We start from the raw sequence: 16147 nt of genomic DNA on the forward strand, positions 1-16147 counted from the left end.
AATAAACTTTAACCAAGTTTAAAACACATTATAAATAAGTACAGCTCCAGAGCATAATTTACAAATATAAAACCACATAGAAACATATGTACAGAAGAGTTACATTACGTACAAATATGTATAAAAATACCCCAGGGTTTATTCTCGTGCTAAAGCTGCATGGCTAAAGTTATCTTTGGTACTAAGCTCAGGGGAAAGATTGTTCCACAAGAGGTGGCCTTGGCTGTACAATATGCCATACACAGGAAGACTAGAGTGAACCTCTGTGGGTTTCGAGGAGGTTTTGGGTGGGTGTTTACCCAGAGTATCTCCCCGTGTATCGCATATTGCAGGATCAGGGCAGAAAAGCAAGGGCTTACAGAGGCAACTGCTGGCAGAAGAGTTTTTTAATATGTTTTACAAGGCACTTCATAAGAAATCTCTTCATATTATTTTTTCTTATCCTCTTCTAAGTCTCACTGGATGTCTACACTTCGCTCTTGCTGATATCGCTTTATGGTTATAGTTTTTAAACTTCTTATCCTACATTCAGGATTAGAAACCTCTGAAAGCAGTTAATTCAGTTCGCTTTCATCTGCAGAATTTAGACAGTAAGCCATCTAAACCACCTAACGTTTTCCAGGATGGGGAAAAGACTTTGCATCTGCCTTCTGCTGGTGTTTAAGGAGTGTTCTTATTTTGAAAGGTGAGAAGATCTGTCTTCCTGGAAGAACTCCTGGGAAGCGTCCACATTGAAATGCTGTTTGCAAAAGCCTATGGTCCTCCGTGCTGCCAAAATACATCTGCAACTCCCATTCCCTTTGCAGCGCCGACTGCCCCCATATCCTACACCTCCGTTCCATCCCGGGTGTAGATGAGGCTGTTAACCGTAAAGTTGTAGTAGTGGTTGTACTGGGCTCCCTGGCTGCTGCTGCTGGGATGGAAGGAGCTGTAGTAGGCGGGGGAAGGTCCCGCAACCCGCTGCAGCTGGTCTGGTGAAGGCACCTCTTGAGAAGAGCTGCTGGAAGGGGTGAAAGTGCCACTGCTCAGCTGTCCCGCAGAGAAGTTCCTGTGATGCAGGTCACTGCCGAGACCCCCTGTCAGCCGGCTGCCCCCGCCGCTTAGGGAGCTCATGCCGCTGAAGAAGGTGCTGAGGCAGCTCGGGGTGGATGAAATGATACCGGAGGGAGAGGAGCTTTTTGGATGGTCCCTGGCAGAAGGCGAGGGGTCCAGCTCTGGGGGTGGGCTGTTTCCACACGGTTTGCCTGCAGTGGGGATGGGTCGCTCTTCCTCAGTCTTCAGGCCCCCCAGAGAGGAGGCCGCAGATGTGGTCGTGGGGGCGTTGGGCTCAGAGCGCCGCTTGCGTTTGCGACGGAAGTTCCCATTGTCGAACATCTTCTCACAGTTGGGATCTAAGGTCCAGTAGTTTCCTTTCCCTGGTGGAAAACGGGAGAAACGAGAGAAAGTCAGCTTCTGTGACAGCGAGCCCCACCACAGATAAGCAATATCTACGTCTTGTCCAGTCAGCACAACACCCACACCTGTTCCTTCTCTGACTGTTGCTCAGTACAAGGATCCAAAACCTGGCTCTAGGACATCACCACCTTCACCCTTCTGATGCCACACGGAGGAGGAGAACTTCCCCATCATAAAGCATAAACCTCTCTGGAGGATGTGCACCTGTGGCGAAGGGAATGCAAAGCAAGGCTCCCTTTGCTCTGGTTCCCTCGCACCTGCAGCCACCTCGGCCATGGGTGACAAGGTGGTGCCCCTGCCATGGCTCTTTTCAGAAGAGCTGATGGAAAGGTGGGCTGGTGCACCTCGGTACACCAAGGGGGCGTCAGGCCAGCAGCACTGAGCCATGGGGGCTGCAGACAAGCTGCACCACGACTTAGTGTAAGGGGTCTGTGGTGGCATTAGCTGAACCCACACACCCCTTGGCCGTGCCCGGGCCTGACGGGAGCAGTGACCCCACAATGTCGCCCAGAAGGCTCCAGATCGGTGCGTCCCCTCCCGGCCGGGCCGGCCCCGCACCGGCCCGACGCGCCGCCGCCTCCGCCCACTCCCGGACACCGGCCGTGCCCCGGGGCCCGGCCGGGAGCCGTGAATCACGGCCGACGGAGCCGAGCCTTGCACAACCGGCACTCCCGGGCTCAGCCCGGCCGGCCAGCTTGGGGAGGGGGTGAGGCTTGGGACCGGCCGCCCATCGCCCGCCCCTCCCGCAGGGCCAGCGGTGGGCCCGACGGGCGGCCGCTCTCTTTATTAGCGTCCGGCTTGAGGGGACATGGGAGCTGGGTGTCCTCACAGCGACCGGCCCCGAGGGGACAAAGGAGCCCGGACTCCTCACAGCGCCGGGACCGAGGGGGACGGAGGGGAACGGTCTCCTCACAGTGCCTGGTTCGAGGGGACAAGGGAGCCTGGTCTCCTCATAGCGACCAGCACCGAGGGGACAAGAAAGCCCGCAGCACCGAGGGGACAAGAAAGCCCGATCTACTCATAGTGACCTTCCCCGAGGGGCCAGTGGACCCCGAACTCCTCATGTCACCAGCCCGAAAGGGACAAGAAAGCCCGGCCTCCTCCCACTGCCAGCCCAGAGGGGCCAATGGAGCCCGGTCTCCTCATGTCACTGTCCTCGAGAGCACACGAGAGCCTGGTATCCTCACAGCACCCGGCTAGAGGGGACAAGGGACCAAGGGGATCGCTGCCGTCCGCTCTCCTCACGGGGGTGCGGGCAGCCCCGCGGGGTGTGCGCCCGCCGCATCCCCCATTCCCCAGCCCACCCGCAGCCTCACCGGGGTCGTCCTCGTCGCGGGGCACCTTTCGGAAGCAGTCGTTGAGGCTGAGGTTGTGGCGGATGCTGTTCTGCCATCCCGCCTTGCTGCGCTTGTAGAAGGGGAAATTCTCGGCCACGTACTGGTAGATGTGGCTGAGGGTCAGCTTCCTCTCCGGAGCGCTCTGGATGGCCATGGCGATCAGCGCCGAGTACGAGTACGGCGGACGCACCAGCTTCAGCAGCTCCTCCTGGCTGGCCAGGCTGAGCCAGCTCAGCTCCGCGCCGCCCGCCGACGGCGAACCGGGCGCCGAGGGCGACCCCACCAGCTGCCCGCCCCGGGAGCAGCCGTACGAGGCCGGCGGCAGGAAGGGCGAGGCGGCGGCGGCGGCGGCGGAGCCGGGCGGGCCCTGCAGGTAGGGAGCGGGGCTGTTCATGCCCCACAGGTAGCCGGCGTTGGCGGGCGCCCCGTAGTCACCCAGCGCGTACCCGCCCGCCCGCTGCCCCGAGGAGGCGGCGGCGGCTGCAGCGGCTGCGGCGGCCGCGGCGGCGGCGGCAGCGGCGCCGGGCGGGTGAAGACTGGGCTGGGGGTAGACGCTGAAGTTCTCGCTGCAATACACCGCCATGTCGGGGGCTTCCTGGGCGCTGCGGGGCTGCGGGGGCGCGGGGGCGGCCGCCGGCGCCGAAGCTCTGGGCTGCGCCTGCTGCAACTCACCGGCGCTCATAATCCCTGGCCATGCAGGGCGGCCGGCGCTCCCCCCCGCTCCCGTCCAGCCTGCCCCCCCGGCGGCCCCGGTGGCTCCAGACCAAAAAATCCCGGGGGGCTGCGGCGCGGTGCCCTTATAGGCGCTGCCGTGCGCCCGGTCTCCCCGCCCGCGGCCGGGGCTGGGCGGGCGGCGGCGGCGCGCAGGGAGCAGCCAGTAGCGCGGCTCCGCGCCGGGGAGGGAGGCGGAGGGGGGCAAGGCCAGGCCCCAAAAGCGGACATGGGGGAGGGACCGGCGAGGGGGGAGCTGCGGGAGGCGCCAGGGATTGGGCTCCCGGCTGGATGCGGCCCCGGCAATGCGGGGGCAGCATCCCCGAGCCTGACACCCCCCCCATCCCGGGTGTCCCCCCTTCGCGTCCCGTGGGTCTCTGTGCTGCCCCGCCGAGCAGGGACGGTCCCCCCTGGACCCCGTTCCCATGCATGCGATCGTCCCCGATCCCTTCATCCCCGAAACTGAGGTCTGGGGGAGATTAGCATCGCTGCGGTTGCCGCGACGGGAGCGCGAAGGGTGAAATTCGCTTAAATTCTTGTTACTTACGTGTAATTTTGCCGAGCGGTTCATAACAGCCCGAGCTGAGATGGCAGTTAATTAGCTTGGGGTAAGGAATTGCCCGAAATTAAACAAACAAACAACATCGGCGTGTTCGCTCGTACTTGCGGAGGAAAGGGCTGGAGATCGCGGGGCGCGATTTGATGAATAAAAGTTGATTTTCGCCTTCGGGCTTCGCGGAAACTTGGGGAAAAGAACATCCTTTTGCAGAGAAAACGCTCTCGGCATTCGTAACGATCCCGACACCCCGAGGTTTATATGGGGACCAGCTCCGGCAAATCCCTCTCGTCTGGGGCAAAGCGCACGATCGGACCCACATGTATAACAGCAAAAATACGGTCAACCTGCGGGAGAATTTAGAGAGTTTTTGTCAGTCGCTTAGAAAATGTAAATCCCGAGATTGTTACTCTGTTTTCTGCTGGTATAAATGCGTAAAAATCCCCTTTCCAGGTACAGATGTGAAGCGCTCTCCCCAGGGTTGCAGGCGCCGGGTGTCTTGATTTGACATCAAGGTTTTGGGGAGAGAAAAGCGTTTGGGAAAAGTCTTTGCATTTTATGCCATCGATAAAATGGTTATAAACACACATGTAAATCAGTGAAGCCGCATCGGGGCAGCTTTCCCAGAATAACTCCAATCCCAAATTTTCATCCCTCGTGTGATCTAAACAGGGATGTAATAACTGGAGGATTTTCACCATTATATTTCGTTTTAAAACAAGTGGTCTGACAGTTTGGGGTCACAGAATCGCTTACAAGTGAGTGTGATGAAGTATTATGATTTTGAGTTTCCTCCTTTACTCACAAGGGGAGATTTTTTGTTTTGTTTTTCTGTTGTTATTTTGTTTATTTCTGTCACTGTTGCTGATTTTATCTTGTATCCTTTGAGGAAAGAATTTACCATGTATATTTGGATAGCCAGAACAGCAAGGGAAAATTTTACATTATGTTCCGCAAGGTGTATTTTCCCTTCTCAGCTTCTTTGCCTTTAATATTTATAACAACTCCACACCTCTTTGGAGAAGGGTTATAATGGAAAATGCTGATTTGAAGTATGACCGGAAAACAAGCAGTTTATGGGGAAATCACGGCTAGAAAGGACACCTAAAGGACAAGAAGCAGGTAGATCTTTAAAAAGCATCTTCCCTCCGTGTTTGAAGAGCTAAGCCGAAAATGTTATTCCTTAAAATTACAACAAGTCTCTGTTTATCCGTTTGCTCAAAACCCCCACGATTGTTACAGGAGGGAAAGGAGCAGTCAGGGGTATCGCCGTATCGCTCAAAATTGCGATTTTTGCTTCGGGGGTTTGATGTATTTGGGCAAAGGCAGAGCCATCTAGAGGAACACTCGGCTACGGCGGGCGGGGAAGGCAGTTTCCCCTCAGAGGCATGAAATGCTGCCTTGGAGTTTTCTTTAGCTCGTTTCTCTGCTTTCAACAAAGGAGAGCGGGTGAGAAAATAATGCTGAATTAGGTCTAAACAAAGTGCATGTCCTCAGAAAACTCCAACTTGTTTTACAAAATAGTAAGGAACGTGGAACAAAAATAGCTTTAGAGAGGTTATTACGCAGCTGGAATGGCACGGATATGTAAAGCAACACTTAATTTAAAGAACGGAGAGAATAAAGCTTTGATGGTGTGATGGCTTTAAACATGTTTAATTTTCTCAATACGTTCATCCTACAAGTATATGCAGCGTTGCCTCAAAACACTGTCAGCTCACAGTACAAACCCGTTGCTGTTCACTCCTGCCACGGCAGGAGAGCAGCACGAAGAGATCCAGCACTCTGACCCTCTGCTTTCTAAAAAGTGCTTTTTTCCAGAGAGATCTGGGCAACGTTTGCCTTTCAGAAACACATCGAGAAGCTGGCAAGCGAGGCGCTGAAATGCAAAATTGAAATAGTTTGCAAGGTAAGGATCTGAAACTACTGCACATCACTGTGAGCAGATTTGGGGTCGGGCTTGAGCATTGCTGTGAAATTACTGTGTTACAATCAAGCTGCTGGGACATTTGTTAGCACCAGCGTTATGAACATGGCAGTGATGTCTGCAGGGTCAAGGAGCCCACGGCACCTGGATTCAGGGCTGAAACATGTCCCCGGCCAGCTGTGGTTACCTGCAAGCTCCTCCAGCCAGTTGCCTTGAGAAGTTTTTTGAGATTTCCCAAGGAAAAGTGCTGCAGGAGAGTGAGGTCCTTCCCATCCTTGTGCCAGCCACACCATTCTCTTCACTGTTGTGCTTGTCCTTGTCGTGATTGTTCTGCTTTAGCAAGCAGGTTGGACTAGATGATATCCAGAGGTCCTTTCCAACCCCAACCATTCTGTGGTTCTGTGATTCTGTGATCGTAACAAGTGCTTTTTCCCCTTGCTAGGAAGACACTGTCTTTGCCTCTAAGGCTCTGCTCCTCTGAACATGCGGGTACAGGTTTAACTTTCCTGTTGTGAATCTCAGGTGTCTACAGCTGAACACGGAAACCTTGAAAATGCTTCAGCCCTGAGCACCCAGCATCGCAGCAGGAACTGATACCTGCACCCGCTGGGGTCTCTCTCCGTTTTCTGAGGATGCTGAAGTTTAGCCACAGGGAACGTGTTGGAGCATCAGGGCATGATAATCCATATTGTCCACTATTGACTTTACCGGCAGGAGAGAGACCAGCATCCCTTCAGTGGCTCTGGATTCCTGTAGTGAAGCAGAAGCCACAGGTTTAGTTTAGTTTGGCCACATTTGCAATATAAGTCTCACTTTCTCCCTGAGGCTGGCAAGACGCAAGGCCCTAACTTTACGGTCCACACATAAAATAATTCTTCATGTGCAGATATCTTTCTCCAAAGTCATCAACAAAATAGGGACTGAGTTCTTCATTGTCTTGGACAAGACAGGAGAATTATCTTTTCTCTCACAGTGGTCCAGGACTGTGGCTTCATTCTCAATGATATCAAGGAATTGACTAAGAACAGCTAAAATTAAATTTAAACTGTAGTACAACTCCCTTATTTACACCTAAGCCTATTTCTTCCTGGGTGGTTTATACCTATTAATCTGCTGCCTGTAAGTCTCTTTTTTTCATTCACCCTCTGATTTGTCCTGTAAATGTGTAACAGAAAGGGAACATCTGATGTTGTGCAGTGAATGTTTCAGTACCTTGAATTTGGGAAGAGTATTCTGTCTACGTCTTATACAGATTGAACCTAAGGAGAATAATGTATATTCTTCCCTCCTTGTATCTAGTCATCTATTGGACTGAAGTTCTGCCAATCAAATTTTGCCAACTTACCTTATTATAAGATCAGAGGTTTCCAAATCTTTGTTGGTTTTTCAGACCCTAAAACATTTCCTGGGGACGTGTCCTCATTCCGTGATTTTTCAGGCTACCAACAACTGGCTTGGTTTGGTTTTGTTTCTCTCTGTAAAAGCACTGCAGGCTGCAGGCTGAGGGTTAGCGTTTTAGAACAGAAAATATTCTCCTGGTGCGTTTACAAGGCGCTGAGCATGATGGAGCCCCTGGACTCCGCTACAAAGCAAGGAATAAATCACAGTTTATCACAAGCCGTAGTTAAACCAGCACTTGAGGCTGTTGTGAGCGAACACCATTGCTGAAAGAAGCAGTTCTGCTCTGTGTCCACTCCTGGCTGCTTTTTCTGGCTGCACAAGTGTTTCTGTGGCTGTGGGCTGGGGCACTGATCCAGAGGAACACCCTCTCTCCATCCTCTATATTTTTTCTCTCCTTTTTTTACCCCCCCCAGGTTGGTTTTAGCCTGGGCCTGCCTAACCCTTGACTGAAGGGGAGCTTGTTAGCCGAAGTTTTGCTAAAAGCTTCATTGTCTTTGAACTCTGTAAGCTACGCGGAGCTGTGCTCCTAATAAAACTGGGATTAAACAGACACCTTGTGAGCGAGACCGTGGCAACTGGGAATCTCAGAGTTTTGGGGGACAAAGGGATGTGACCAGGGTCAGTGACTCTGTGTGTCAGAAGTGATTTTACCTAACCTGGGAAAGAAAGCTGACTTTTGGGTTTTGGGAGAAAGAGGAGCCTGGTGGGAGACAGAAAAAGGTCAATTGTTTGTGGGTGGGTTATGCTCATGCTCCAGGTGTTTGGAAGCACGTTTGCAGAAGCTCTCAGTGCCCTGCATTGCTCATGCTGCTCCTTGGGCTTAAAATTCATAAAAAGCATTTAAAAATCCCCATTCTGATCCCACATGTTATTTTTGCAACATTAAACAAGTCCTCCTGAGGTGTAGTTAACTTAGTACTACCAGATAGTGCCTTTTTTTGGGAGGAGTGTTAAGCAGGGAGTTTCATCCCTCCTGCTTAAAGTGAGAAGATGACATGGGCTGAAATAAAGCAATATATTTGTGCTTTTTATATGTTTTTAACGTGTAATGGGATATTTGAAGTGGAACTTGGAGCTCTGGGCTGGATTCCCTACAGTGATCACTCCTATAGAGTAAGGTAAAGACCAATACATTTTGGTCTTAATTCATCTGAATAAGTCACTTCTGCCCTGGAATGAGTACTGGGAGTAAAAGAATATAAATTTATGGTCAGCTAAGATAAAAATAATCAGAACTATTTGTAAAGAAAGACGGGAGCTGCCATCAGCACCACCACGAGACAATGGAGGAGTATTGAGGTAATATTTCTTATCCATGTTTGTCTGGGGGAAAAATCAGAGAGTGTATTATGATCAGGTGCTGGTGAAAGAACATTTTGGGCTCCATTAATAATGAGGGTTTATGTTAAATAGCAACCACATAAATTAAACATTTTATGAGCAGACACTTTTGGTAATTCACAGAGCTCTTAGAACCAGGAACATATCGTGTGGGCCATTAATGCTGAGTTCTTATTTTGAGATACCAGAAGGATTTTGGAGGACTACAAAAGTTGATATTGGCTTATTATTTGAAAGGAGTGGGAAAATTATTTAGGTAATGCTAAGCCTGTCAGCCTGTCACTGTTAAATGCAAATAAAAAAGTGCATCACTTGCTTAATGAATTCTTAAAGGAAGGCAATGAAATTGATGCAAATGAGTGTGTGTATATAGAAAACAGGCCTTGTCAAATCAATTTGCTATTGTTCTCTGGTAAGAGTGAGCAACCCTTGATGTAACTTACTTTGGAAAGTGTTTCGATAATACCGTGTTGGAAGTGGATTTAAAAAAAAAATGTATAACAACAACATGTTGCACGTTAAGTGGATCTAACTGGTTAAATAGAGATCTCCAAACATCACTGTGAAAAATGAATCCTTGAGTCTCTTCGCAGGGAAGTCCTGCTGAAAATGGTTCGTTATTCTGTTTCTGTAACTGATTGCGGGGGGGAATAAAGAATCATTGTTGACTGAATGCGTAGGAGCTGAAAACTGGGGCTACAGACTGTTCAATAATGAAGAGCACGGTTCACTGACACAGAACTACCTTGATCTCCAGATGGCAATGGGGAGGAAAGGGCCAGAGTGTATTTTGATATGAAGAAGCAGAAAGACACATTTAGGAAAAAAAATCTGAGAATGATGATGTGATGGAGTCCATCTCGGAAATTAATACTTTTCTAAAATGTTTTTGTGGTTCTTTTGAATAATCGGATGTTCCTTGTTGTGATCTTGGGGTGAATGAGGCATAGGAGTAAAGAATTATAATACTTTGATATTGGTACTGTGTCAAATTATGATAGCTCCTATGAAATCATGAGTAGCAGGGTAGGGTAACAGGGATGAAGTTGTTTGCTATCTAGTCAAATACAAGAGCTAGAGGACATCAAGCAAAACTGGTAGGAACCACGTTCCTGAGAAGATACAACTGCCCACAACATGCAGCTAAGCCTTGAACCTTCTCAAGGAACAATCTTTAATTGCTTGCAGGAGGGGAATATGATGGATGACCTGCTTGCAGTGTGTAAATACCTACAAAAGAGCAGAAGCATGAGGACAAAGGACAAAGTTGTAGCAGGAACCAGTGGTCAGAGCTGAAGCACGACAGACAAAGGGGTCTCAATTCAGATGTCTGGGACTATCTGAGGTGCTTTCCAGTCTCCAGTGTCTCCCACTGGCACTGTTTCAGTATTGTCAGGCACTGCAGACATCTCAGATATCATAGGGAACCTCAGACAGCTCTGAACACCCTTGTGTGCAACTTCATTGAATCCAAGGTATCATTTTTTACTGTCGTGCGTAATTATAAGAACATCTATGATCCTATGAACTTACTAGGACTTATTGTGGATTCTCCACCAATTTAAATTTTTTTTCTAATACATACTTGAAAGAACACAGATGATAAGAGAAACCTTAGCCTGGATCCTTCTGCATGCATGTGGGCTGTCCACAGTGATCTCCCATGTTCCCACTTCCCATCTGCAGTCCTGCCTTGAACATTACACTGTTCTTCAGCCCCAAACTCAGAGTTTTCCTCAACTGGTTTGCTGTCTTTGCACTGTGCTTTATTTTGTACAGTGATACTTCTGTCCAGGCTTCAGTGACTAGCCAGGCAGGTTATTTGGTTAATTTAGATACTTTGACCAACAGAAACAAGAATCTGAGATCACTTTGGGTAAAATCTCACTGCTAATTAGCAAGTTAGAGATGTACCAATGTAATAGTGTACGTCTTTTGAAAATCAGGTGGACAGACAAGGTAGTGATGCCATATAGGAAAACCTTGTTTTAAGGCAGTGGTGGAAAACACAAGAAAGGCATCAGCACAAATCACAGTAATAAACCAAACCAAACCAAACCAACCAAACAAACAAATACCAGCAAAAAACAACCCATGTCAACTCAAGGCTTGACACCTTTCAGGAAACAGCGCTTCGGTTTAGGGCTGTGGAACAGGTTCTATAGCACTTCTAGACATATAGACTCCCATGACAGGTGTTGAGGAAGAATATCCTTTATTTCTTTGATGAATTTCAGGTGATATTGCTACCAGCCAAGGCACGCCTAAGCCATACCATGAGAGTGAACCATCATGTAGCCAGTGACTGATGTTTGCGACTGATTGGCACATGCCAAAGACTGGCAAAGACAATACAAACCATGAGCAAACATGACAAGTGTCTGCAGGCTTTCCTGAACCTCTACAGACTCTGTATGCAAAAAGAGGTGCAAGTGCAAACTAAACAGGCAGCAGAGCTGAAAAACTCTGATTGGCATTTAGGAAGACCAAAATCAGCAAGTAGAGGAAAAGCAAGCAATGGGTATCTCCTGGAACAGTGGTCTTTTGTAGTCATAACCTCATCATCTGTCTCAACAACATTTATTTCACATGACTTGGCAAGAAAGAAAGCAGGCAGCCACTGAGCCTGGGTGTTGGAAGATGTTCTCCACCTGGCCAGCGCTAAGAAGAATGTGTAGGTGAAAAGACACCGCCTGAGCAGGCGTATGCACAGGTGGACAGAGGCCAAATAGCAAGGGCAGTCAAGGAGAGTTGGTTTATAAAGCAAGACAGCATTAAAACATCATTGTGAAAGTCCACGTCAAAATGGTCTTTTATAATTGACGGTAAGGAAGAACTAGTGTGTTCTTCACCACATTAATGTTGAAGAGAACTCCCTGCTGCTAGGACAGGGTGAAGAGATGGGTGAACTATTACCAGGGTCTTTACAGACCACTGATCAAGAGATGAAGAGATTTTCAGTGTTTGGGAGATTATAACGCTTCAGGAGCAGGATGACAAGAAGAATCTTTCTAGCAGAGGCTGCAAAAAAAGGGTCATGAGACTGAAGAAATCTGAGTGGCTGAGAAAGGATTGATGGGTCTGTAGTATGGGTCACTGACCCAGCGAGGCAATTATATATTATCAGGGAAGAAAAGATCCCCTGAACAAGGAAAAGTGGATCCTAGTAAGTAAATTCCCACAGTTATAACCTTCCAAATTCTGTGCATTTCCTGATACCTAAGCAAATTTCTCACTGTGTTCCTTGCTGGAGGATTCAGAAGGTGGATTCAGTTTCCACGAAGCGAGAGGGACAGTGCAAGAGGCTGGTCACTGGCAAGCTTGAAGATATCAAGAACTTCAGTTGCACAATTTCAAAAAGTCATTTGACCCGGTGTGTTGCAATAGGTGTGTGGAGTGTCCTAGGGCTATATGATATGTGCAAGAAGCTGCTGAAAACATTATGAAGAGGTGAGGTCAGCAGTCCTGGTCAAGAGCAAGCTGAACAACTGGTTCAGCACAATGCCTGGTAGCAGACAGAGTGACTTGATAATTTGCAGCAACTTCTGGAGCTGCCTGTAGACAGTGAAGGATGGAGTTACAGCCACCAAGGACTTTGGGCAAAGTCAGACAAGGAGATCACGAGCCTGAGGATGATCACATCTTCAGTGGTGGTGCCAGTTCATCAGATGTGCCAAGCCAGGTTGCCGTGTCCGGTGATGAATGATGCAGATCAAACATTGGCGTGGGCTAGATGAAGACCAGGAGGAAAGGGAGAAGAGATGAGAACTGCACAGGCAGGTAGCAGCAGGGTGGACAAGATAGACCACGCCGTTTATCTGAGAAATTTCACCACACAGGACAGCAAGAGATCCCTCTACAGAGATTTGAAGGAGGATGTAGCTGGTACACATGGGCGTAGATCGTCTGAAACAGTCATGAAAAGGCACAGACAAATCGTGATAGTAAAAAATCACACTACTCAGTAGGTTCCTGTCCTTGGACTTGCAGACCTTGAGACCATGGCCTATGTGCAAAGAAATGGATGGTCAGGAAGGCAAAACAAAAACAAACAGCTAGTCTTTGCAAGGAAATGTTACAGATTGTGAGTCCATGTCAGAAATAGTCAGCAGTAGGATTTACGAAAGGGACAGTCATCTGTGTGAGGAGATTCTGGCTGATGCCTGGATAACCGCTTTCAAGGTACTCTGTTCTTTGTTTTGGTAAAGGGAAAAGGATTAAGATGCTGATGGTAGGAGAAACTAGATTATTTGTTTTCATTTTGCCTTTTTTCTTTTCTTTACAATTTTCTCAACAGAGGTGTGCATACCTATGTACTGAATTTACACCTGCCTCTGTAAGCTGCTACTCCCTAATCTTCCTTCGTAGACCCTTTGAGTCTGCAGTCTGTGGACCTGGAGGGGTGGATGACATGAGGAAATGAGTCTGTATTTGCTGAACACAGTGCAGCGCTTGAGAATGACTTGTAACTGTCCTCTGTGGTCATTAGTCTGTGGGACACAAAAAATAAAGGGCAAAGCTCTCTGAAAATGGAGATGGCAAAGCCAAGAGAACTGGGAGGGGAAACAAGATTTACGCGTGCAGCAGTTTGAAGTTCATCCTTGAGCAATGAAGCCACTTTGGGTTTCCAAACACTGGACCTGTGATATGGGATCAGTCTAATGGGCTGGGCAGACAGAGCCCTGCCAGACAGCAACCAGCACCAAGTGTGTGGAAAAAAGGGCAAAATTCAACTGAAATTTCTACACTTTCCTCTTGGTGGGTCATCTGGCTTTTTACAAGTCAGGAGGTTTCTGTAGAGTGGTGAATTCACATTGCGTAGTCCCAAAGTTTTGGATGAGATCCCCAAAAAGAAAAGAAAATCAAATCACCAAATGTGCAGGATGGAGAGAACCAGATGATTTAATCTGGGCTGTAGGAAGGGTGAGTGAGATAGAGGTGATTGAGCAGCATCAAAGGGTGACAATCAATTTGAATTTCCCCAGAAGTGATGTTGATGCCTGTGTTGCTTTTTCTTTAATTAAATACCGAGTGTTCCATTAGTAGTTGGAATAACATGCTGTTCTTGGGGAAAAGAAAACCCATGTAATCCCTTTATCTGCTAAAATAGATGATTTCTAGTAGATTAAACAATGGCTTTTCAGCTACCAGAGCATAGTTCAGGCCATAATTGAAGTCCTCTCCTTGGCCTTGGTCCCTCGCAGCCAGCAGTCCGTAGAGCCCCATCATCAGAGATAACTTCGGTGGCTCTTGTCTGCCGTGAGTGTTTCTCCAGATGAGGAGATTAGTCAGAGATAAAGCATATTACCTGAAAATAATAAGTGATTATGCTCCTGGACTGTCTCTCCACATTCATTTCACACTGGTTAACCCTTGCAAAACTGGCTGCTGTTAGGGTTTAGGTCTTCAAGGAGGAGGGAGGGTGAAGGAAGGTTTCCCATGTTTGAGTGGAAAAGGAGGAATTTCACCTTTTGTTTTCTGGGTGGGGATTTTGGGGCAGGGAAGGAAGCACTCGGCTCTGTGCTGGTCAGCTTGAAGTTGTAAGGTCTTAAAACTCCCTTGCACGTCACCTACCATTAACTTCACAGCGACACAGCAAAATACTGGATGCCCAGTATTTACACACAGGCTGCATTTCCACTGCTGCATTAAACCAGACCAGGTCACAGGCCCAGCCAGTGACCTGCAGTAGTCCATAAAGTTAAATTATTAGCATGAGCCAGGCATTTTTTGGTGTTAACCGTACTCTACCGTGCCCAAGCATGTCTAAGAGGCTATAAATTGCTCAGTGGGTATTTAGCATGGGACCGGTGTGCTATGGGGAGTGCTGGCTGGGCTGTGTGGATGTGAGATTAAGGCCAAAGAACAGTCCTTGGTGTTTTTTCCAGCATGGATGTATCTACTTAGACTCAACAACACAAAACTATTTGTAGCTTTCACATTCATTCATCAACAGGAGATCCCAAGAAACACAAAAGCCTCACAAGGTTTTTATAGAGAATTGTATGTCTAGGAATACAAATTTAAAAATAACATATTGTGGGTTTCTAGAAATTCAGATTGGTTGCCACGGTAGGATGGAGAGAAGAAATGTGAAAGAAACCTCAGGCTGAAGAAATGCCTTGAAATCTGCTAATGGGGCGCTGCGGTTGCTATCACTGCTGGGAGTGAGCTCTTGCACTGCAGATAGCAAGTGTCCTGACCGGATGATCTTGGTCTCCTTGCAAATATTACAGGTGAAGTCCTGTCCCTGTTCAAGCCACTGGGAGTTTTGTTAACGGCTTCATTAGGACCACTGCTGCTTCATTCATAAAAGGCGTCTTCCCAGCTCTCGTGCCATTACAGCATCCTCCGTCTGTCATCGGGCTGGGCTCTGGGAGCGAGGGACAAGCGGGTTCATCCTTCTTCCTCTAAATGCTTCATCAGCCGCTCCCTTGAAAACTGTAAATAAAGGCCTCTGGGGATAGCTTTTCTGCTTGACCCCTCACCTGAAATGAAAATAAAGGTGGCTGAATTTCATCCTGACACGGAGCTCCTTCCCGGGCTGGCTCTTTCCCATAGCTGTTGACAGTTACCTGCCAAGCCCCGTGGTTACCTTTGATTTTGCTGTAATGACATCTCGGTACTTAGGATGGCTCTGGGACTCTAATCCTCTCTGCAGCCTTAACCAATTTATGGGGTAACCTGAGACCAGGCTCTTGCTTCACCATGATTCTGCCCCTTGTTAGCACTCACCAAAGGTATCAACAACTTAAATGCAAAGGGTTTATTTTATTGCATGCCTAGTGTTGTCAAATATCTGCATGCACATCTGCTGTAGAGCTCTCCTTTTAGACGGTAGCTGCATGCGCTCGCTGCATTAAAACTGCAGAGTATTTTATTTCTCCAAAGTGTGCTGCTAAAACAAAGGCTTTGTTAGCAAATACGAGGCAGCACTCTGAGGAGCAATGAGGATTCAGCAAAGCAGGATTTATTCACTGTTTTGCACAGATTTTCTGTGTGATCTGCAGCTTGCTTTGTCTCCAAGCGCTTCGTCTTTAAAATCCTTCAAGTCAAAGTCCTTTACCTGTCTTGTGTGTTTAAACTGTAAGCTCTTCAGGGTCAGGGCTATTTTTTTGTTGGCATAACAGCTTTTATAATAACTCCCTCCTGATCTCTAGAGTACCTACCTGTGCGTGTATAATACAGTTATAAAAGCGCAGTCTCAGCTTCATTGCAGTGAATGATCCCTGCATTAGAGGAGGACATGAGTCCTGGTCCCTGCTCCCTAACCTATATTAATTGCTTTTTCTAAAGGAAATCTCAGGGCAGATGTTTTACATGGCGACGGAAGTAGGAGGAGGATCTCCGGGAAAGCAAACACTTGAGACTTCAAGGTGAGGTGACTTTGGTGGCACGCTTCTCCAATGACCACCTGAT

The 16147-nt window shown here is 48.3% G+C and overlaps 1 protein-coding gene across 1 annotated transcript; it reads right to left on the reverse strand.

The window, feature by feature from the left end:
• Nucleotides 1-825: 825 nt before the first annotated feature.
• FOXI3 (forkhead box I3) lies at nt 826-3474 on the reverse strand (the record flags this gene model as incomplete). The annotated part of the gene is made up of 2 exons (XM_080344457.1): nt 826-1415; nt 2772-3474. 2 exons carry the CDS (start codon nt 3472-3474, stop codon nt 826-828), a joined length of 1293 nt encoding a protein of 430 aa, XP_080200583.1.
• Between the last annotated feature and the right edge of the window lie 12673 nt (nt 3475-16147).

Source organism: Nesoenas mayeri (genome assembly GCF_963082525.1).
Source record: "Nesoenas mayeri genome assembly, chromosome: 4".
NCBI classification, from domain to species: domain Eukaryota; kingdom Metazoa; phylum Chordata; class Aves; order Columbiformes; family Columbidae; genus Nesoenas; species Nesoenas mayeri.